The sequence below is a fragment of the Microcaecilia unicolor genome, chromosome 8, assembly GCF_901765095.1.
Source record: "Microcaecilia unicolor chromosome 8, aMicUni1.1, whole genome shotgun sequence".
Classification (NCBI taxonomy): domain Eukaryota; kingdom Metazoa; phylum Chordata; class Amphibia; order Gymnophiona; family Siphonopidae; genus Microcaecilia; species Microcaecilia unicolor.
In genome coordinates, this window is record NC_044038.1 from 15,409,658 (window position 1) to 15,433,534 (window position 23,877).

The 23,877-nt window shown below is 47.5% G+C and overlaps 1 protein-coding gene across 1 annotated transcript in view; it reads left to right on the forward strand.

The window, feature by feature from the left end:
• Positions 1-23,877, forward strand: part of CARD11 (caspase recruitment domain family member 11) — a 107,028-nt gene that overhangs the window by 70,823 nt on the left and 12,328 nt on the right. The window contains exons 14-21 of the mRNA XM_030211885.1: positions 1,878-2,010; positions 3,299-3,500; positions 6,757-6,883; positions 7,588-7,828; positions 11,223-11,319; positions 15,583-15,678; positions 17,910-18,042; positions 22,710-22,889. Of these exons, the coding sequence (XP_030067745.1) occupies positions 1,878-2,010; positions 3,299-3,500; positions 6,757-6,883; positions 7,588-7,828; positions 11,223-11,319; positions 15,583-15,678; positions 17,910-18,042; positions 22,710-22,889 (1,209 nt within the window). The remainder of the gene's footprint in view (positions 1-1,877; positions 2,011-3,298; positions 3,501-6,756; positions 6,884-7,587; positions 7,829-11,222; positions 11,320-15,582; positions 15,679-17,909; positions 18,043-22,709; positions 22,890-23,877) is intronic.

The window sequence follows — 23,877 nt, forward strand, 5'->3', positions numbered from 1 at the left end:
TCAAGCCCAGCATCCTATTTCCAACAGTGGCCAATCCAGGTCACAAATACCTGGCAAGATCCCGAAAAAGTTCAATACATTTTATGCTACTTATCCCAGAAATAAGCAGTGGGTTTTCCCCAAGTCATTTTAATAATGGTCTATGGACTTTTCCTTTAGGAAGCCGTCCAAACCTTTTTTTAAACCCCGCTAAGTCAACCGCCTTTACCACATTCTCTGACAACAAATACCAGACTTTAATTACACATTGAGTGAAGAAAACTTTTCCTTACTTTATACTTGTATTGGTATGATATGATTTTTATTCTTCAATTCATTTTAAATGTACTTCTCAGTAGCTTCCTGCAGTGTACCCTAGTCTGTACTTCTTGAAAGACTACACAACTTGTTCACATTTACCTGTTCCACTCTACTCATGAATGTGTAAATCTCTGTCATATCTCCCTCAGCTGTCTATTGTCCAAACTGAAGAGCCCTAACCTCTTTAGCCTTTCTCTATAGGGAAATCATTCTATCCGTTTTATCATCTCTATACATTTTCTAATTCTACTATATCATATTTTCCAGTACGGGCCTGCACTCTAGTGATGTTGTGGCCAATTCTTCCTTTACACATTTCCTGTTGAGGGGAGGGTGGGTTGCAGCAGCACTTGAGCATAGCTAGCTACTGGAAGCCCCGATGCCAGCATAGAGTATTTATGGAGCATTACCCAGCGGTTGCATGGGGAAGGGAAGGGGGAGAATATACTGGCCCAGGGACTGGGAGAAGGAATGGGAGATGAGACTCTAGATCTGGGAGGGAGATAGAGTAGCAAAGGGGAAATGCTAGACCCAGGGTGGATAGGAATGAGAAGGGAAGATGCTGGACCCAGGGTGAATAGGAAAGAGAAGGAGAGATGCTGGACCTAGGGAAGAAAAGGGGAGATACTAGACCAAGGGTGGGTAGGGAAGAGAAGAGGAGATGCTGGACTTGGGGGGGAGGTTAGGGAAGGGAAGGGGAGAAGCTGATCACCTGGGATGTTTAGGAAGAGGAAAGGTGGGGGGCAGGATATACTAGACATGGAAGTGTATGGCCTTGACTCGCTCATAAAGGTGATGTGGTAGGGACACATGACTGAAGCTTCGTCTAAGGCATTAGATACCCTTAGACTGGCCCTGAATGAGTAACTAAGTGTGGTGTGTTTGAAGGGAGTGGAAAGTTTCTATATGTGTTGGAGTCTGTATGTGCAGATTATGTTAGGATGAGGCCACTGATTCATGTATAAGGGAGGTGCATTCGAGCTCTCAGGTTTTTTTTATCCCCTTCCAAATCCATGAGCCCATCAATTGCAGCAATAACTCCCTCCCCAGTCATGCACAATATTTAAGAGGTTCCCGCCAGTCAGTTGGACCACTTACAGCAAAGAATTTGGCAATGAGACCCAAATTAAAATGAGTTTGATACCCCTGATCTAAGGGCTAGATGAAGTAATCTGCATTAATACATGTTATTGCATTTAAGTCCCTTTACTATTAGTGGGTCCTGTTAATGAGTGTTAAATAGATCATAATCCATGTTAAATTGCAATAGCATATGGTAATAGATTAATACGGGTTATTAAATCTAGCCCTGCTTTGCACATGGGGCAGTGGAGGGTGAAAGGTTAGAAGGAACAATCTTCAAATCTGTCTTGTTTGAATCTCGGAGATGTTGGGAATATGAAACAGTGGAAGTAGAACGGAGGCAACCTGCTTCCTGCCTAATAACAGCTGTGTCTGTAAAAAGCATGAAGACCTGTCTCCCCTCTGCAGACACCATCATTTATTATGATAATAATTATCATTGCATTTGATTTTCAGTGTTCTGTACCGCTTACCATTCTTCCGTTGTTTTTCAGATGAGTTTCATGACAGGTGCTCTTATGGGCCTTCATCAGTTCACTCCTCCTCTTCCTCTCATCACTCTGAGAGCCTTGACAGCTACGACTTTGAGCAGGTCAACTCTATTTTCAGGAAATTTTCTCTGGAAAGGTATTTAAGGAGTTCAAAATTAATAATTTTTGGATACCAAGCTAAGCGAGTTCAGCTGTGCACTGTTGTCATTCCTGCAGTCAGGAAAAGTGGCTACAGCTGTTCAGTCTTACACTGTTTTGCTGCATCCTGTGGCCTGGGATAGGCTGGTTTTAGAGCTTCAGCCTAGAAAAGGGATTTATCTGGTGAAACTGTCATGATTCTTAGCTTTGCAGGTTACGGAAATACTCCAACTCTAGGAATCTTTGTTATTTCTCTAGCAACCAGGAGGGATTTATATTTCAGAGCTGTAGGTAGCCCAATGGTCTTGTCATACAGTAGATTAAATCGGGGTTTTTTCCTTTAAATTGCATGCTTTCTATACCACCTTTCAGTAAGGCCAGCAAAGTTGTGTACAGACTAAAAATATGGAAAGGGGAAAGGACATACAATTTTAGACAGGACCAAGAGGAAAGGGATCCATCAAGAAGGGAATAAGCCTTGACTACTTCCTCCACATGGCCCACCGACCAAGCAATCCCAGGAAGGTCAACAAGAAAAGATGTATCTTCAGCTCAGATCTAAATCAAGGATATCGTAGCTCAGTCTGAAGGGGGGGTGGGGGGGGGAAGAGCGTGGTTGTGTTTTACTACTGATTGCTGCATTATCTGAAATAACAGAGGCTGCAGTTCTAGTGTATCTAGAGTCGGTTGTAGTCAGTGTATTTTTTCTAGCAAAAAAGGTTCCGGTACTCAAATGCCGGTCTATCCTTCAGGGGTGGGGGTGATGACTGAGGGGACCCCCCCCCCCCCCCACCACCAACAGCAAGGCCTCCTGCAACCAACCACAGAACCTATGAAAAGGCAGAATTGGTATGCAGAACCTGGACATTTTTATTAATACATGGAGGCCATGGGGCAATTTTAGCAAGCAATGGAAAAGGTGCCTGTACTTAGTACCCCTGAGTACCCCCTGGTTATAATAAAGTCAGTGAACTCCTTTATCAGTGCTTTGTGTTGTTTGATGCTATACTGTAACATCTCAGAGGTACAGGAAGGCAATATCAGAAAATCATGGGTCAGTTGTCAAAGCATAGCTAGAGGATCTATGCATAGAAAATAAGAAGTTTCAAAAACATTTATTCTGTGGAGACTTAAGTACATGTGTGAGGTTTGGCGCCCTATTGAAACTGTAGCCTCATCTGTTTGATGATCTGTGTGCTAAGGGAAAATGTATTTGCGATGAGTAGAAAGTTTGCTTTCACTTTGAGGAAACATTACCTTAGAAGATGTTTCTCTCGTTGACCTAGGCCTTTCCGTCCCTCGGTCACATCCATTGGTCGCATTCGCAGCACCACCCACCCTGTACAACATATCGTACTGAATGGAGACAAACTCACCACAGAATTCACCTTGGTGGGAGGCAATGAGAAAGGAACTTTTATCAGTTCTGTGAAGTCAGGTTCCCTAGCAGAGAAGGCTGGCCTTCGGGAAGGACATCAGCTCTTACTGGTAAGGCTTCCTCAAAATTTACTGTGCACTCCTTCTGGTTCTCTTCTTATGTAGTTATTTCTAATTAATTCTACTTGGGACTGTCATAAACATGAGCCTCGTTCCCCACCAGCACATACACATGGGGTAGATTCAAGAAAAAGCGCCACAGTTTAGGGGCCAGGGGTGGCCCAAGACAATCTGCCACCTGAGGCAAGAAATGAGCTGCTGCCCCAGCTCCTCTGCCGCTGCCATCACTGTCCCTTCCTTCCCCAACCCCCTTTCCTGAAATTACCTTTTCTATTCTTTTCTTTTTTTCAAAAGAAGGCGGCGGCAACTCCCATAGGCTGCCCTGCTGCCGGTCCTGGCTCCTTCTCTCTACTGCGGGCAGCCCACTTCTCTGATGCAATTTCCTGTTTCCTTGGAGGTAGGCTGCCCGCAGTAGCGAGAATAGGCTGGGACTGGCGACAGGGCAACCTATGGGAATCACTGCCGCCGCCTTCTTTTAAAAAACAAGAAAAGGAAAAGGTAATTTCAGGGTAGCGGGTTGGGGAGGGAAGGGCAGGGGGTGATGCTGCCTCACAAGATTGCCACCTGAGGCCCCCACCTCAGGTGGCCTAATGGTAGGGCCGCCATTGGGCCAGGATGATGGGTGGTAAGCATAAATTCTATAGCAGCAACTCCACATAGAATTGCCGTTATAGAATATTAGCATAAGTCCGCAGTTTCACGGCTAACTTTAGGTGCGAGCACTTACACATGTCAAAAGCTTGTGAGGTAGGCGCTTAACCCCTAGTATTCTATAACCTGCATGCCTATCTCCTTGGCCCTCGCCAACCTACCCATGCCTTTCCCATGTCCATGCTCCCCCTAGAAGTTGTGCGCAATTTCTAGAATAGTGACTAAGAGCAGTTGTGTGCGCAAATGCTAATTGGTGTTAATTAGCACCAGTTAAAAAAAATTCAGGCCAATAATTGACTGATAACGCCAATTAACGGCCAATTTATTAAGTTGCATGCGCAACTGCCCTTATTCTATAATGACTTCCTAGGGCTTTTGTTTGAGAGATCGAAATAACTGTACATTCCTCCACAGCCAGTCTGCACTGTTTTCTCCAGCAATGGAGTGGAGGAGTGGCCTAGTGGTTAGAGCACCGGTCTTGAAATCCAGAGGTGGCCGGTTCAAATCCCACTGCTGCTCCTTGTGATCTTGGACCCTCCATTGCCTCGGGTACAAACTTAGATTGTGAGCCCTCCTAGGACAGAGAAATATCCAGAGTACCTGAATGTAACTCACCTTGAGCTACTACTGAAAAAGGTGTGAGCAAAATCAAAATAAATTAATGGGTTTCAGCTTGGCCTCGATTCCACATATGAATATGTGTGAAATCTAGTAGCATGCACATGGTGGATATTCTGAAAACCAGACTGGCTGAGGGTCCCAAAGACTGAGTTAAGAACCAACGTTTGGGACCGACTGAGGCCCCGATGCTCAGTAGCAAATGTGGGCGCTATAGACCATTGGTGCCAGATTAGCACCCACATTTGCTAATGCACAATGTTGAGAGCCGAAGAGCGAGTGAACCAATGAGCTCACCGGCTCCCAGTGCAAAGAACATGTAAATGCATGCTAATGAGCTATTCCTCCCCCAATGCTCAGAGGACAGCGCGCCAAACAAGGACGCTGTTGCCGCTGGAAACCCTACGCCAGCTCTGTGCCCAGGGCCGCCGAGAGACTGGGCCGGGCCCGGGACAAGGCCGCCACCGGGCCCCGCCCCCACCGCCACCCACCCAGGTTGTCACCGCCCCCCCCCCCCCCCCGAGGGGCGCCCGGAGCCACAGTCCCACCTGCCTCCGCCACCAAGCCGGACCCCTTCCACCCGAACCCCCGCACAGAAGTGCTGTCTTCTGACTCCGGCGTGCGCAGCCCACAGACACGCTCCTTTCAGCTGATCTTTGCTGTACTCTGCAGGGCTTCTATGCGTCTGACGTCCTGCACGTGCGGGTGGGACTGCGGCGCCGGGCCCCCCTTGGAGGCCCGGGCCCCGGGAATTTTGTCCCCCCCTCTCGGTGGCCCTGTCTGTGCCCAGCATAAACAATAGGGAAGGCAGGCAGCAAAAGGCACAGGAGCCCCCTCCCCCAGTACAGGTTACAAAGCAGCGTCCTTCAGGGGTGCAATTGTAAACGGTAAAGTTTGTTATCTCCTAAAAAAAAAAAATTTGAGTTTGTGTATCGGAAAAAAAAATGTCTACATACGCTTCAGGCTTCTCCTGTCAACCTGCACATCTGCCAAAGCAAAAAACAAAACAGGCAGAAGGAAATGCGTAAAAAAAATCCCGTTTCACTCACCTAAACTGGCGTGATTAATAAAGCAATCCATTTTAGATCAGTAGTTAAAAAAAAAAAAAAAAAAAGCACCCACGTATACCTTGGAAAAACGAGTCAGCTTAGAAAAAGGATATGCAAAGCGGTGTTGCTCCGGGGTAGAAAATTTAAAAGCTGTTTGCAAGTAGTTGCAGGAGTGTCATCCTCTGCCGGGTCAGGGCTCAGGATTCAAAATCAGCAACAGCCAGACCGCCCCCCCCCCCCCCCCCCGGGACTAGGGAAGCAGGGAAAAGCCTTCTCCATTTCTTTGCAGGCTTGCTGGGCTCCTCTTCCTCCACCCCCTCTGACGTTCTGGGCGTGCGCTGAAGAGCTGCGCTTAACGCAGAACTCTTCAGGGCACGCGCCAGACACCGTCCTCCCACCATACGAATGCTTAATGCTATGAGCACGCCTAAATTAGCATCTCATTAGTGTTGAGCATTAGGGAGTTCCTTCACCACGCTGATCTGGCGATATTTTTCCAGCACTGTTTGGAACAGCACTGGAGTTTTGACCATCTGCCCCCGAGAGCTGTAAATTAGCTCCATGGTTGGAACTTGTACATTTATTCTTTGGAATGAGCAGCTGTGAATGAGACAGCTGTGCGTGCGTTCCCAGCCAGCGCTCCTGTACTGTTCTCACGCTGATTTTCTGGGGGATATCCCAACACGGTTGTTCACATCCAGTTGGATTGTTGACCTTCTCCCTTCTAAAGTCATTAGTGACCAAATCAAGCAAGAACCCCCCCCCCCAAAAAATGATTTAAAAAATGTAATGACCGATTCAGAATACCAACCAGAGGTAGTGTATTGTGTTTTTTCTTTAAAGAAGCTACTGTTTGATCTCCAGAGAGCACTTTGGCGTATGACTGCGGTACTGCTAACTCACAGTCAGTGTCTGTTTTATGTTCATAGCTAGAAGGCTGCATTAAAGCAGAAACCCAGAGCGTTCCTTTGGACACGTGTACGAAAGAAGAAGCTCACTGGACGATCCAGAGGTGCAGCGGCCCGATTACTCTGCACTATAAATCAAACCATGAAGGTAACCCCCCCCCCCCCCCCCCAGCTCCCTTGCACAGGCCTGCAAATTTTTGCTGTATGCTAAAGTGATGTTACTGGGTTTCTGGGAGTTTCTATGCTATAGAGACCACGCGATGCATAAATGACTTGAACCCAAAGCAATGTTGTGCCGAAAACGGTGCTGCTGCTCTTCTGTTATTTGGTGCCGTTCGTTTAGCCTGTGGTTCATGCTTTACTGACTTTGCAGGAGTCATGAGGTGCAGACTTACCTCCAGAAAGACTTAAACACCGGCAATATAGACACATCTGTTCTCAACAGTTGCAGCAATTAATGCTGTAGTGTGGAGCTCGGAGCATGCTATCAATGCCATCTGTAGAGTAAAGAGCATCCCGACAGTGCCCTGTGAATACCTGCTGCGACTCCTGTAGTGTCACCCACTTGTCTTACTAATTCCAGCTTTGACACTTGCTTGTCTGTGCCAGCTAGGGTTCCCTTTGTAACAGAAATGGCTTGCGTCTCCTGGGGCATCTTCGGTGGGAGCTTGGCAACAGTTATGCCTTGTCAAATGCTAGCTTCTTCAGACCCCCCCACCTCTGCCTTGATTCTCGTTAGGATTCTAGCCTTGCTTTTATTTCCTGCAGTGGGATTAGCAGCCAGTAGATTTAGGGCTCAGATCAGAAATTCACAGCATCCTGTCTGAATAGATAACTTATGTAATGCCACAGGTTATAGGAAGCTGATGAAGGAACTGGAAGAGGGGCAGATCGTGTCGGGAGATTCATTTTACATCCGCCTGAATCTCAACATCTCCAGCCAGGTGGACTGCTGCTCCCTGTCCTTGAGGTGTGATGAGATTGTGCATGTCCTTGACACCATGTACCTGGGGAAGTACGAGTGGCTGTGTGCCAGGGTCGATCCGTTTAATGACAGGGACCTGGAAACAGGAACTATTCCCAGCTACAGCAGGTATGTAAGGGTGGCAGTGCCTTATAGAGAAAGGGGAAGGGGTGGGAGGGAAATGGGACTTTATATACCGCCTTTCTGAGGTTTTTGCAACTACATTCAAAGCGGTTTACATATATTCAGGTACTTATTTTGTACCTGGGGCAATGGAGGGTTAAGTGACTTGCCCAGAGTCACAAGGAGCTGCAGTGGGAATCGAACTCAGTTCCCCAGGATCAAAGTCCACTGCACTAACCACTAGGCTACTCCTCCACTCATTCCACCAATAAGAGCCAACCTCATCAGTGATGTCACAATGGCTTGATTGCCCGATACTTGGCTCACTTCTGATATTGTGATGTCATAAGGGAAAGGGGGAAAGGGAAATGGGACTTGATGTGCCGCCTTTCTGAGGTTTTTGCAACTACATTCAAAGTGGTTTACATATATTCAGGTACTTATTTTGTACCAGGGGCAATGGACGGTTAAGTGACTTGCCCAGAGTCACAAGGAGCTGCAGTGGGAATCGAACTCAGTTCTGCAGGATCAAAGTCCACTGCACTTCCACTGCACTAACCACAGTTCCCGGTTTTGTGCAATCGAGGCACTTGAGGGCTATTCTACAAAGGTACAAGTAACGTACACAACGTATGTGCTAGGGGCGGGACATGGGTGGGGCTCCCACTTCTTTGTCGAGTAGCCTAGTGGTTAGTGCAGTGGACTTTGATCCTGGCAACCTGGGTTCAGTTCCCACTGAAGCTCCTTGTGACTCTGAGCAAGTCACCTAATCCTCCATTGCCCCATGTACAAATACGTACCTGTATATACTATGTAAACATCTTTGAATGTAGTTGCAAAAACCACAGAAAAGCAGTATATCAAGTCCCATTCCCTTTCCCCTTTCAAAATACTGCAAGTTATGCACATCTTTGCTGCAGCCGCAGTTACGCCAGTCTATGGATGGTAGAGCTGCAGGAGTGTAGCAAGTCTGGCATGTGCACTGTGCAACACACCCCCAAACACTGCTGACGTGCCCCTGCCTTCCCACTGTGCAAGGGAAGCCAATGGAAGGGGCAACATTTTTTGCACCCATGCTTCCCTTGCCCCATTTGCGGCCACACTGCCCGCATGTCGCTTGCTAAGGCCCTGAATGTAACATTCGCTGGTTGCCAGTTATACTAGTGTTATCTGAGCGTCCAGATGCCGTTCTAAGTTATGCTCCCACCATATATCCTCAGGGAGCCTAAATGGAGGGGGCCTAGCTATAGACACACACCCATAGTGCTAGACATATAAATCCAGTATACATTTTGGAGTCCTAGTTGATTATCCTGCTTATTTTCGAAAGAGAAGGACACAAATCGGGAGATGGATGTCCTTCTCCTAAGGTCGCCCAAATCAGCATAATCGAAAGCCGATTTTGGGCGTCCTCAACTGCTTTCCGTCGTGGGGACAACCAAAGTTCAAGGGGGCGTGTCAGCAGTGTACTGAAGGCGGGATGGGGGCGTGGTTAACAGATGGGCGTCCTCAGCCGATAATGGAAAAAAGAAGGGCGTCCCTGACAAGCACTTGGCCGACTTTACTTGGTCCATTTTTTTCTTGTGACCAAGCCTCAAAAAGGTGCCTGAACTGACCAGATGACCACCGGAGGGAATCGGGGATGACCTCCCCTTACTCCCCCAGTGGTCACTAACCCCCTCCCACCATAAAAAACAAGTTTAAAAATACTTTTTTCCAGCCTCTGTGCCAGCCTCAAATGCCATACTCAGGTCCATCGCGGCAGTATACAGATCCCTGGAGCAGTTGTAGTGGGTCAGTGTACTTCAGGCAGGCGGACCTAGGGGGGGGGGGGTTGGGGGGCTGAGCACCCAAGGTAAGGTAGCTATGCACCTGAGAGCAATTTGTGAAGTCCACTGCAGTGCCCCCTAGGGTGCCCGGTTGGTGTTCTGCCATGTCAGGGGGACCAATGCACTACGAATGCTGGCTCCTCCCACGACCAAATGGCTTGGATTTGGTCGTTTCTGAGATGGGCGTCCTCGGTTTCCATTGTCGCCAAAAACCGGGGATGACCATCTCTAAGGTCGACCTAAATTTCATGATTTGGGCGTCCCCGACTGTATTATCGAAACGAAAGATGAACGTCCATCTTTCATTTTGATAATACGGGTTGCCCCGCCCTTAGAGATGGGCGCCCCCGTTCGATTATCCCCCTCTAAACTACCTATTAGGTGTATCATTAGTATTATGCTAATGTATTATATCTCTGGTATTTGAATTCTAGTGCTGTCAAATGTGTATATTTTTGATACTATTTCACGGTAGTTCTATTATTAGGTTTTAATTTACCTCATTTATTGTATTTATGTTTACTCTTGGTTATTTTGCTATTGCTATGCTGTTAACAAAATTGAAAGTTTTATGTTAAACCATAGGCGCCGACTCCGTGGGTGCTGTGAGTGCTCGAGCACCCCCAATATTTTCACCCGCCGGAAGTCGGAAGTTCCCTTCCCAGTCAGCCTGACCTGCCCAGTGCCCGCCCTCTTCTCCCCCAACAGTCCTCCGCCCTCGCCTTCCTGCGTGCCGCCCAGAATTTTAAAAGTGATCTTACCTCGGGGTCCCGGCGGCAGCAGTGAAAGGCGAGCAGGCTCGGCACTTCAGCCTTCCCTTCTCTCTCAGCTGTGGTCCCGCCCTCATTTCCTGGGGAAGAAGAGGTCGGGCTGGGGTCGGACTGGCACTCGGAGGAGAGGGGGGGCCTGGAACTTGGAGGAGAGGGAGGAGGCCTGGAACTCGGAGGAGAGAGAGGGGGCCTGGAACTCGGAGGAGAGGGAGGGGGCCTGGAACTCGGAGGAGAGGAAGGGGGAGGAGGGGGATGGGGGAATGCACCACCTGTAGAAAATAAAAATTTCAGCACCCCCTTTCATTTTGAAAAGTTGGCTCCTATGTGTTAAACTGTACGTAGTGTACACCGCCTTGGGTGAATCTCCTCATAAAGACAGTTAATAAATCCCAATAAATATATAAATAAATATTTCAGCAGCATTTAACCAGTTACTGCAACTGAAAAGAACTGGTTAGCGCCGAACTGAAAACCGGCTATTTTGAGGGGCGTTCTGGGCTAGAATCGGAAACAGGAAGTTACTTCAGGCAGCCGCAGTAAAGGGGAGAGGTGAGTGCCAGCAGTGGTAGAGCAGCTTATGGGAATCGCTGCCACTGCCGGGTTTGAAACGTCATCGTGTCTGTGCATCTACTCACAGGTTCAAATCCCAGCATGGCCAACTTTGCCTCTCATGCTTCCTAGACTAGGTGCATGCTTTGGTTGGATTATACTTTATCTTTTATAGTGCCGTTCCTTCTTCTTTCTTCTGTTCTCCAGAAGTTGTCTGAATTGGCTTCTTGGTGTGTTTAATTCACCCTACAGGGCTCAGCAACTCCTTCTGGTAAAACTCCAGCGCTTAATGCACAGAGGCAGTAAGGATGACACTGAGAGTTCATATAACACACTCCGAGGATTACGGGTAAGGGTTAGCGATTTTTGTGTCATGTGAATGGGCATTGGAAACTTGATGAAAATGAGAAACTAGGTGGGTAGATAGAGAACGGAAAAGCAGATGAGAATAGCACCACACTGTACATTTGGATATAGCTTATGGCTTCCCAGTTATAGATGAAGGTGAGTTACATTCAGGTGTTACAGGAAATAATTTAAATGTTCTTAATATCCATTAAAAATGTTACAAAATTGACACAGTCCTAATATGATATTTAAGAACAAAGAGCAGGGAATATTTTAAGAGCACTCGCTAATATTTCTCCACCACTTACCTATAAGGTAAGAATGATTTACAATTGCAAGAATACAAAGGAATTAAATGCTATATTTTTGTAATTTCACTAGCATGTACTGCAAGATTTAAAAGTATGTACTCAGAGCATGGCACTAAATTTTAAAACCATGTGCTATCAGTATAACTTTAAAAGATACCATATACTCAGAACACAATGAGACCATATTTTTAGCTTCCAAAGGGTTTATTTAATATACAAATAATATGGCAAGCGAGAGGTATTTTAAGGATCGTTACAGAGAATTTGTGCATAAACAACAAAATAACAGGTTCAAATCAAAGGTTTCTAGGTTAACTTACAGTCCTTGTTACAAGCATGCTGTGGTCCAGCAGATTGATGAGCACATGGTTGCTTTGCAGGGATGTCTTCCCAGCCCAGAGCAGCAGATCCCAAAGAAAGAGGCAGGTCCCAAGAGAGCAAGCTGGGCTATTTCCAGGCTTTTTATAGTTAGCAGAGAAGCATGGTGGGTGCATGTCCTGGATCATTTGCTTCCTGGGTTGCACTGGATATTTTGCAAGGCATTATGGTTATTGTAGTCTGTTCACATGATCACATTATAAGTCTTTCCTTTCTGCACATGTCTTGGCGTCTTCATGTCTGATAGCTGATGGGAGGGGGCAGGTATACCTCTGATGACAGGCAAATGTTTTGTTTATGGTTTTCCTCTGAGTTCTTTGTTGTCAATAGCTGGAGTTACGCCTTCCCAGACCCTCTGTCTGCAATTGTGTTTTGATGTTGGTGAGCCTTCAGGTACCCACCTTAGTCATGCTTTTGTTACCAGTCCTTCAAGTGGGAGGAGAAGGAAGTTTTATATCTCTGTGAAGCAGTGCCCTTTTGTCTCTGTTAAGTGTTCCCAAAAGTTTCCCAGTAAAAGGGAGGGGGGAAGATGGGCTTGAAATGAGAGCCAGTTTCTGCTGCAGTTTCAAATATATTTTTAAAGCTGTATTTTTGTATTGCTATATATATTTGTATCTGATTCAGCACAATCAACTGACATACTGCTCAATAATTCTGACACCATGTTACACAGGTACAGTAGTTAGTTCCTTGTCCCTAGAGGGTTCACAATCTAAGGGGCCCTTTCACTAAGAGTGGAGGAGTGGCCTAGTGGTTACAGCACCAGTTTTGACATCCTGAGGTGGCCGGTTCAAATCCCACTGCTGCTCCTTGTGATCTTGGGCAAGTCACTTAACCCTCCATTGCCTCAGGTGCAAACTTAGATTGTGAGCCCTCCTGGGACAGAGAAATATCCAGAGTACCTGAATGTAACTCACCTTGAGCTACTACTGAAAAAGGTGTGAGCAAAATCTAAATTAATAATATTTGAGATTCTACATGGAATGTTGCCACTTTTTGAGATTCTGGAATGTTGCTACTATTTGAGATTCTACACAGAATGTTGCTAGTGGAGAAGTGGCCTAGTAGTTAGAGCACTGGTCTTGACATCCAGAGGTGGCCAGTTCAAATCCCACTGCTGCTCCTTGTGATCTTGGGCAAGTCACTTAACCCTCCATTGCCTCAGGTACAAACTTAGATTGTTTGTCCTCCTGGGCAGGGGCATAGCCAGACTTCGGCGGGAGGGGGGTTCAGAGCCCGAGGTGAGGGGGCACCCCACCATCACTGACCCCACCACCAACAACCTTGACCCCTCCCGCCAATGACCCTCTCGACCTGCCGCTGTCACCCACCCTTGCTGGCGGGGGACCCTAACCCCCACCAGCTGAGGTCCTCTTCTTCCGGCGCAAGGCTTCGTTCTGTTTCAGAGTCATACATGCAGGACATCAGACTCACAGAACCAGAACGAAGCCTTGTGCCAGATGAAGAGGACCTCAGCTGGCAGGGTCCCCTGCCAGCAAAGGTAGCCGACGGTGGCAGCGGGGGAGGGTTGGTGGCGGGAGGGGGGTCGAGAGGGTCATCAGCAGGGGGGTCCAGGGCCAAATCTATGGGGGCCCAGGCCCCCGTGGCCCCATGTAGCTACGCCACTGCTGCTCCTGGGACAGAGAAATATCCAGAGTACCTGAATGTAACTCACCTTGAGCTACTATTGAAAAAGGTGTGAGCAAAATCTAAATAAATAAGCTGTGTTAGGTGCTAATGCAAGCCTGACATGGCAAAAAAATGGACTTCTGTGGTATCAGCTACAATATCTTGCAGTAGCTTTTAAATATGCAACCACTGACTGCGTGCTAAATAATCTGGGGATTTTTTTTGAGGGTGGAAGGGGTGTGAAGTGGGTGTTCCTTTGCAATCCAGTTAGAGCATCTACGTTAGCATGTGCTAACTAGTTAGTGGACAAATTATACAGGAGCCTGTACCACCTACAAAATAGGTGTTCTGCAGTGGCGTAGGAAGGGCGGGGCGGTGGGGGCGGTCCGCCCCGGGTGCACGCTGCTGGAGGGTGCAGAGAGCAGCCGCGCGCCTGTCGACTCCGCTGGTTCCCTGCTCCCTCTGCCCCGGAACAGGTTACTTCCTGTTCCTGGGCAGAGGGAGCAGGGAGCCAGTGGAGCCAACAGGCACGCGGCTGCTCTCTGCACCCTCCAACAGCCAAGAATGCACCCGGGGGGGGCTTGATGCACCGGAGAGGGGGGTGTCATTGCGCTGGGGGTGTGTGTGTGCTGTGCTGCACCCTGGGGGGGACGCTGCTGCACCCGGGGGGGGGGGGTGTAGCGGCGATCCGCCCCGGGTGGCAGCTGACCTAGGATCACCACTGGGTGTCTGTAAGTGTTCTCGGTAATTTTTTTAAATGGCCACATGCTAACGGCAACATTAGCGTGTGTATCAATTAGGCCTCGATATTCAATCTACAAACAGCCCCAAACCTGGTGGTGGGAGGCGGGGCTGGTGGTTGGGAGGCGGGGATAGTGCTGGGCAGACTTATACGGTCTGTGCCCTGAAAAGGACAGGTACAAATCAAGGTAAGGTATACACAAAGAGTAGCAGATGTGAGTTTATCTTGTTGGGCAGACTGGATGGACCGTGGAGGTCTTTTTCTGCCATCATCTACTATGTTATTATGTTACTTTGTAACAGCAGGTACCTCAGTATAATCACACATCATAAATCTCTCTGCAGTTTAAATTCTCCAATCCTCTATTTTTCTGGTTAATGGACCATCAGAGGTGATCTTCCACTAACATAACTATCTCATTTTATGGTCGTAGGCGTAACACCTTATATCGTCATCAGTCCGTGTGAGATTTTTAATTCTTTTAAATCATTTTAACTGTTTTCACTCCATTTTTCCACTTTTTCGTGTTTCATTACTTAATGAGCATCATCTTTCACATTTGTAATTTCATTACTCTTCTACTAAACGAAGTACTTATCTTCGAATTTTCTTCCAAAGGGAATAGATTCCAGCACATGTTTTGCCTCTGCTTAAATTGTGCTACGGTGCATTTGCATCCTGCTCCCCTTAGGCAAAACAAAATGGAGTGAAAACAGTTAAAATTATTTAAAATAATTAAAAATCTCACACGCACTGATGATGATATAAGATGTTATGCCTGCGTCCATAAAATGAGATAGTTATCTTAGTGGAAGATCACCTCTGATGGTCCATTAAGCAGAACAAAATAGTATTGAAGAATTTAAACTGCAGAGATATTTATGGGGTGTGAACATTAGCACGTGGCCATTAATGGAAAAATAAAATTGGGGGTTTTATGACCGCAGTAAAAATGGCCTTAGCTTGCAGGAAAGACCCACTGCAAGGGTGCATTAAAGCCTATTTTTACTACAGCTCAGTAAAAGGACCCCTAAGTTTGTGCCTGAGACAATGGAGGGTTAAATGACTTGCTTAGGTTCACAAGGAGCATCAGTGGGATTTGGTTTCTCTGGTTCTCAGCTCCATTGCACCAATGGCATTGAATTAGAATAGCTGGATACTTCTTTCTGTGTTTAATGGTGGTTTCCCATGTTGTCTTTTAAAGAATACACTGCAACCTGAAGAGCTTTCTCCTCAGAGTGACCCCAAGGCGAGTCCCCGTCTCTCCAGAGCAAGCTTCCTGTTTGGACAAATCCTACAGGTAACTGCATTCATCTTCTCCCAGTGAGAAAATAAAGAGATTGCATAAAGGGACGATGAATGAGATCATGTCTTTACTGAAGAGAAGCTACTGAACCTCCTCAATACAGACTGCCTGGGTTTATTTATTCATGTAGTTAAGATGAATTATACAAACTGACCCCTATGTGCGGGTCCAATTTACTCAACAGGCGAACTAGGCAGTGACCTAGGGCTGCTGCTTCCGGGGGGTAGGGTTACCATATTTTGTCCTCTTAAAAAGAGGACTCATGCCCCTCCCTTGTCCCGCCCCTTTTGCATCCTTGCCCCGTCCCTGTCACATTCCCCTCCCCCTGGGTCACATATTCCCCTCCCCTCCCCCGGGTCACATATTCCTCTCCCCTGCCCCTCCTGCCACCTCCCCTCCCCCTTGTCACATATTCCCCTCCCCTTACTTACTATTTACTGCCCTGGTGGTCTAGTGACCTCTTCAGGGCAGGAAAGAGCCCCCCTCTTTCCTGCCCGGAGCGCTGCCTTGCCCTGCATACTTCTCGGTCTCGGCTCGGGATTCAAAATGGCCGCCGAGAGTTGAAGTCTCTCGAGGCCGCTTCAACTCTCGGCGGCCATTATGAATCCTGAGCCGAGACTGAGAAGGATGCAGGGCAAGGGGAGGCAGCGCTCCGGGCAGGAAAGAGGGAGCTCTTTCCTGCCCCGAAGAGGTCACTAGCCCATCAGGGCAGATAGTAAGTAAGGGGAGGAGAGGGGAGGGGGGACCCACGGCGCCGCTCACTTGCCCGCCCGCCCGCTTGTCCAGAAATCCGGACAAATGGACGGGCGGGCAAAACCCCCTGGACATGTCCTCAAAAGAGGATTCCAGATAAGATAATCTTGGACTAGGTAGAACCAGTCGATGATCGTTTATAGACCGAAGAGACCTTGAAGGGCAGTAGGGAACGGTTAGACTGAAATAACACTTTTGCAACAGAGGTGAAATGTGATCCGAACAATGAGCACAGCCTAACAGCCTGATGGCCAATAATATTGCAGTAATCTAAGCAGGAAGTAAAAAAGGACAGAATAAGTGCATGGAAGTTTGGGGTATCAAAGATATGTCGAATTGATGGAAAACCAGAAAGCTAACCTTAGTTAGTGTGAAACCTGATGGTTCCGAACCCAGGCAGCAACTGACCGGAGACATGTATGTAGTGGAGCGAGGGACGGCGTAGATGGGGAGGTGGGGTATAGTAAAAGAATGTTATCCACATAGAAGAAGACTGAAATTCCAAAAGATTGAATGAGGGTAGCAAAAGGGCTTAAAAAGTAAGATTGAAAAGAATATCATCTGGGTAGATTTTTGTCCCGCCCGATACACACCCAACCACATCCCCACCAAGCCCTCTTGAAATCTCTGCACGGTGTGGATTTTCATGAGTAATTAGCCGCTTTCTGAAATCACCGTTTACAGGTTTGTGCAATGAATATGTAGAAATGCTTCTAAAATAAGGACCCATCTATCTTCCAATCCCATCTGAGCCTGACCAGGGTTTCTGTTTCCCTATGGTGAGTCTCTATTGCGTGAATGGTGCAAAAGGGATGTGAATGTCTGTGGCTTTATAAGCTTCATACATGTCTGTATTTTTAGATTATAAGCTCCGGTGGCGTAGGAAGGGGTGGGGCGGGGGGCGGTCCGCCCCGGGTGCACGCCGCTGGGGGGTGTCAGCTCCGCGCTGATGCACTGCCCTCTCTGCCCCGGAACAGGTTACTTCCTGTTCCGGGACAGAGAGAGCAGTGAACCAGGGCGGAGCCGACACACCCCAGCAACGTGCAGTCAGGGCGGATTGGCCCTCCCGCCCGTCCCTCGCCGCAGGTATGCGCTCCGGCGGGAGGAGGGTGTCCCGTGCTGCACCCGGGGGGGGAGTGCGCAGCGGCGACCCGCCCCGGGTGTCAGCTCCCCTCGCTCTGGTAAGCTCTATTGAGCAGGGACTGTCTCTCTGTGTCAGGTGTTCAGCGCTGCGTGCGTCTGGTAGCGCTATACAAATGCTAATAATAATAAATAATAATAATACAAGTCTTTCATTCTTTAGTGTTTGCCCAAGTGAATGAAGTACAGCACATGCTGTTTTCTCTGTTACAGACTCTGTAGTACCTTGTCCTTGGCTGATAATCATAGTGACAAAGAGAGAGGAGGGGGGAGGGCAGTTTCTTTCCTCTCCACAGAAAGAACGGGGGTTAAATCTTTGTCTGTTGTTTCAGTTTGTCAGCAGGTGTGAGAACAAGTATAAAAGGATGAACAGCAACGAGAGAGTTCGCATAGTCACAGGCTGCTCTCCAAGTCTGGGGAGGCCGTCCTTGGAAGTTGTGAAGCTCTCACCGGATAAGCAGGAAGGTATGGAAGTGAAACGCCCAGACTGGCTTCTTCTTCCACCCTCAGTGAAGGTTCCTGCGCTATTCGCCGGAGCAAAACCTTGAATTGTGTCCTGTGGAAACGTAGAGATGAGGGAGAATCGGGCAAGAAAAAGTACAGGCAGTTTTGTATGTCAGAATGTCATCAATAGAAATCAAACAAAATAAAACATGGAAAAGAAAATAAGATGATACCTTTTTTATTGGACATAACTTAATACATTTCTTGATTAGCTTTCGAAGGTTGCCCTTCTTCGTCAAATCGGAAATAAGCAAATGTGCTAGCTGACAGTGTATATAAGTGAAAACATTCAAGCATTATTATGACAGTCTGACAGGGTGGGAGGATGGGGGTGGGTAGGAGGTTTGCATGGGGACATCAAAGCATATCATTGATATTCTAACAGGATGGGTGTGGATAGGTGAGGGGTGGGGTGATCAACAGAGACATACAGCTTTATGGTTTATAATGGGCTAGGAACCCCAGATCCTTGTTAAGTCCTTTCTGTTGGGTGTTAAAATATTCAATCATTCTGACTTCAAAGGTCTTACGTTCTTGTATGGTTTTAAAGTTACCTTTCAGTATTCTCAGTGAAATCACTGGTACAATGTCCTGGTTCTGTGAAGTGCTGTCCCACCGGGATGGGGGCCCTACTGGCTGTATTGTTCATGTGATGTCTATGTAAATTGAATCTTGTCAAGCATCTGGCCTGTTTCTCCAATATAGCATCCTTCGTTACATTTTTTACACTGAATGATATATACCACATTGGAAGATGAGCAAGTGAAAGATCCCATGCATACCTCCGACCCACCCCCATCCTCCCACCCTGTCAGACTGTCATAGTAATGCTTGAATGTTTTCACTTATATACACTGTCAGCTAGCACATTTGCTTATTTCCGATCTGAGGAAGAAGGGCAACCTTCGAAAGCTAATCAAGAAATGTATTAAGTTATGTCCAATAAAAAAGGTATCATCTTATTTTCTTTTCCATGTTTTATTTTGTTTGATTTCTATTGATAACCTTAAGAGTGGACTAACACGGCTACCACACTCCTCTACTTAAGTATGTCAGAATGAAGGTGATGGATAGAGGTGTACTTCAGGCAAGACTGTCTAAAAGAAAGATGCTTTCTTGATACCAGAGTGAGAAAATTAAGAGATTTTTATTAAATCGATGCATAGAGGAGGGATATCCTTCACCGTATGTTGAAGCGGTGGTTCCCAAACCTGGTCTTAGAGGCGCCCTATCCAGTCAGATTTTCAGGATATCCACAGTGAATATTCTTGAGAGATTTGCATATTAAAGAGGCAGTGCATGCATGTCCCTCTCATGATTTTTCATTGTGGATATCCTGAAAACTTGACTGGCTGGGGTGCCTCCAGGACCAGGTTTGGGAACCACTGTGAAATAAACCGGGAATATACAGCACCAGTGTCCGGTTTGCAGTTGACCCTGAATATCCATGCAGTGCAATCAGTGCCGACACTATGTGGATAGTGGTATTACAGAGCCAGCTACCCCAGTGCCATAGCGAGGGCTAATGGCACCCGGGGCGGGTCGCCGCTGTGCACCCCCCCCCCCCCCGGGTGCAGCACGGCGCGACCCCCCCTCTGCGGCGCACTCCCCCTCCAGACCGCGAACCCCCCCCCCGGACCACATTCTTACCTGCGGGAGGGCCGATCCGCCCTGAGTGCACGTCACTCGGAGCTGCGTCGGCCCCGCTGGTTCCCTGCTCTCTCTGCCCCGGAACAGGAAGTAACCTGTTCGGGGGTAGAGGGAGCAGGGAACCAGTGGGACCAGCACCCCCCGAGCGCGTGCACCGGGGCAGACCGCCCCTCCCGCCCCCCCCTTCCTATGCCACTGAGCTACCCAATAGCTCTCCGGATAACATTAGGACAGCAGTTGTTCTGATCTAACTTGTATCTGGATAGTTATCCATTTAGGAGTAGATTCTGTAAATGGCGTAGAAAAAAAAATGAACGCTGAGTGCTAATATATCAAACGCGCTCGGGAGTTGAACGCCGTTTATAGAACAGCGCTTAGTGCTAGAATCTGCGCCCATATTTGGGCACAAAGAATTACACCAGGCTTGTCCAACATTTTTCCTATCAGGGGCCACATGCACTCATGCTCTCTTTCGGAAAATCACGCACTCGCACACTCTCTGAGAACACACAGAACGAAGTTTGAATTACACACTATTTATTAATTTACTTACAAAAATTTTGTACACCCATTCTACATGGTGTACCATAAAATAGAACGAAATAGAAAAACAGTCCTAAAACTTAACATCTAGAAAATAAATACACTTCAATAGGGCCGATATTAACTCCTGCGGTCAACGTGATGCTGGATATTCAATGCCGGACCGTTTCTGGTGACCGACATTGAATATCTGATTTATTTTGAGCCAGTATGAACTTAAACAGCCAAGTTGATATTCTGCGCTGGCCGGTTACGTTTAAACTGGCCAAAGATATTCCAGGGTTTCACGTGGCTAAAGATGGCCACCAAATTCAGGCTGGAAATCAGTGGATAGTCGGTTATATCGGGGCGATACAACCGGCTAGCCGCTACTTGGCAATATTCAGTGGGAGACCGCAGGCTATTTCCCGCTGAATATTGCTGAATAACCAGCTAAGTACCATTTAAGTGGCCAGGTGCCGTTCCTGGCTGGTTAAATGGTTTTGAATTACAGAATGATGCGGGAATAAAAATTCATCCCTATTCCCTCCCCGCAGCCATAAATATTTTTCCCATCTTCGCAGTCAAGCAGACTTTGTAACTCCATCCCCTCACCGTCCCTGCATTCTGCATTCCCGTCCCCTCACTATCCCCAGTCCAGCATCTTCCTGAAACCCCAAGAAACCACACTGTATACACAGTTCAACACCAGAGAAATAGAAAGTGACAGATGCCCCTCTGTACAGTGCAAAGATAAAGAGAGCAGATGTAAATTTCACAAGCTGACATTCCAATTGCTACATTATAAATTAACAAATAAAACAAAAACGAAAAATATAGACGTGCCAAGTTACATGTATTCAGCGTGTGACACATACGGTCGGGCTTCTTCTCCAGCTCACGTGGTTAAGGGGCCCAATCTACGCACTGGCTTCCTTCCTATTCCCTAGCAGTCTCCCATGTGAGTCTGGCATTGCCTCACCTCTCTTTCCCCTCCTCCGTTCCCTCTGGCAGGCCCAGCATCTTCCAATCTGTTTGCCAGCGCTCTTACATTAGGCCCTCTCTGACCAGCCCCGGATCCTTCCTTGCTACGTAGGCAGGACATGGCAGACAGAAAGAAGCCTCAGAGCGGCCAGAGAGATACAGTGCCGACAAACCTGCAAGTTTGTAGGGCCCACGTGGCGGGGGGGAGGGGGCAGACAGAGGGAACAGGTAAGGGAAGATGCCAGATATACAGGAGTGGGAATGCTGCACTTGAATGGAAGAGGTAGGAATGGTGGGGGAGGGGGGGAGGGGGGGAGGGCATGCTGCAGTTGTATGGAAAAAGCAGGAAAGCTGTATTTGGATAGAAGGGGTGGGAACAGGGGGGGATCTACCTCACTTCCATTCCTATTTGTGTTTGTTTTCTGTAGTCCTTGTTCAGAACCCTTATTTTATCATCCTCACTTTAATATTCCCTTATTTCTTGTTTGTCCTGTTTGTCTGTCCTAATTAGATTGTAAGCTCTGTCTCTTTATGTTCAAGTGTACAGCGCTGTGTACGCCTAGTAGCGCTATAGAAATGATAAGTAGTAGTAGTAGAATGCTGCACTTGAATGGAAGGGGTAGAAAAGCTGCATTTGGGTGGAAGGGAAGGGAGAGGAGGAAATGCTGCACATGGATGGAAGAAAAGGGAGAGAGAGTTGGGAGAGGAGAAAGGAAAGGATGCCAAGATGGTGGTGGGAGGGGGGGGGGGGGAGAAGAAGAGATGCCAAGATAGTGGGGGACAGAGGAGAGAAGAAGAGATGCTACGGTGGGAGGGGGGTGGGGGAGGAGGAGATGCCAGGATCTGTGGGGAAGGGAGGAAAGAGAGGAGGTGCTGTACCTGCAAAGTGAAGACAGAACGAGGAAAAAGAGAAGAGCATTTGCTGGACCCCTGGGAGGGGTAGAGGGAGAGATGCTGGCACACGGGGAGGGTATGGGGCACAGACATGGGAGATGCTCAATATGGCAGGAAGATAGGGGCAAGAACATAGGGATAATGTGGGGAGGATAGATAGGGATGAAGAGAGAAGACGGATGCTGGACACGGAGAGAAAAGAAGTTTCAAATGGACAAGGAGACTCTGACAAGGTAGTTAAGAGAAGACAGAGGAAAGCCAAAGGTGGCCCTTGCCCAGAGCTTATTTTCAAATAGGTCCACACAAAACCCTTCAAAAATACCCTAAGCACAAGTTAACCAGCTGGGAATGGCCACTGACCGATGAACTTGTGTCTTAGCAAATAACTGGTCATTTTCAGTGGCATTTAACCAGTTGTTGCCACTGAAAATGCCTGGATAGTGCCGAAAATAAAGCCAGCAATGTTGGGGGTGTTCCAGAGGTGCGGTCGGAGGAAGTATTTAAGCAGACTCCTTTTCCCTTTCCCTTTTCCCTCTCCCCTCCTTTAGCGCTGATAAAAATGCCTTCTATTTTGTCAGAGTTGGACCCTGAAAGTGCCCTCACAAAGAAGCTGAGTCTAATCCCTTACAGTCTGGTGCGCCCATTCCACTGTGAGCGCCGGCGTCCCGTCATCTTCACACCCACCATGCTGGCCAAGAGTTTGGTACAGAAACTTCTCAATTCAGGAGGTGCCATGGAGTTCAACATGTGCAAGCCAGGTAAAGGAGCCCCGAAGATGTCTTAGAATCTATGCTTTATGAATTTAATCTGGACTCTCTGTATATTCTATGTGACCACTGGTCAGTCTTTTAAAAGTGCCGGCGTCTTTAGATTCAGTGGACGCCATTTTGAAAGAATCTTGGCACAACGAACAGTTGAAATGCGCTTTGTCCCCTGATGAAGCTCAATAACAGTGAAATGGAGACCCTGTTGGGCGGAATGCTAAGCTAAATGCTTTAAATATTTTTCTAATGTGCCTTGGATTGTTATAATTACAATTGATACACAGAAAATTAGTTTTAAAATATTTAAAAATTAACAGAACACTAAAAACTAACAAACATTAATAGAAAATATGGAGCTTGTTTGACCAGTAATAATACCGGAGTCTAAATAAGCTGGCACTTAGAAATCTTGATCTGCTGCCAAGCGTAGACTGTTGAGGTCTTTTTCTCCATTCAATATAAAAATAATTGATTAAGGATTAAATCTAATATTAACATCTCACTGTGAAAGTGATTACTACTTGGAATTTCAGCTTGGTATTTCAGTCTTTTAAAAGAACAGTGCTACGAGGGCACCCGCGTTTATGCGACTCTTGAGCTCGTATCAGGAGTGTAGCCAGACCTCGAGGTGGGAGGGGGCCAGAGACCAAAGTGTGTGTGTGGGGGGGCATCTGCTTGCATGCTCACTTTCACTAAAACAAGCGTGCTGGATGTGAGGGGAAGAGAGAGCGGGGCAGGCAATGCGGTGCCAGAGACCAGCACTGGACAAAGGCTTCAGCTGGCAGGGGTTGGGGACCCCCGCCAGCCAAACCAGGGGCCAAGAGCAAGTTTGGGGGCCCAGGCCCCCATGGCCCCCTATAGCTACACCACTGGCATAAGTGTATAGAATACAATCACTTTTGCAGCTAAATGTACATTTATGTGTGTAAGTGGCAGCAAAATGCCTATGCTCGATTCTGTAGTGGCACATGTATCGCTCCAT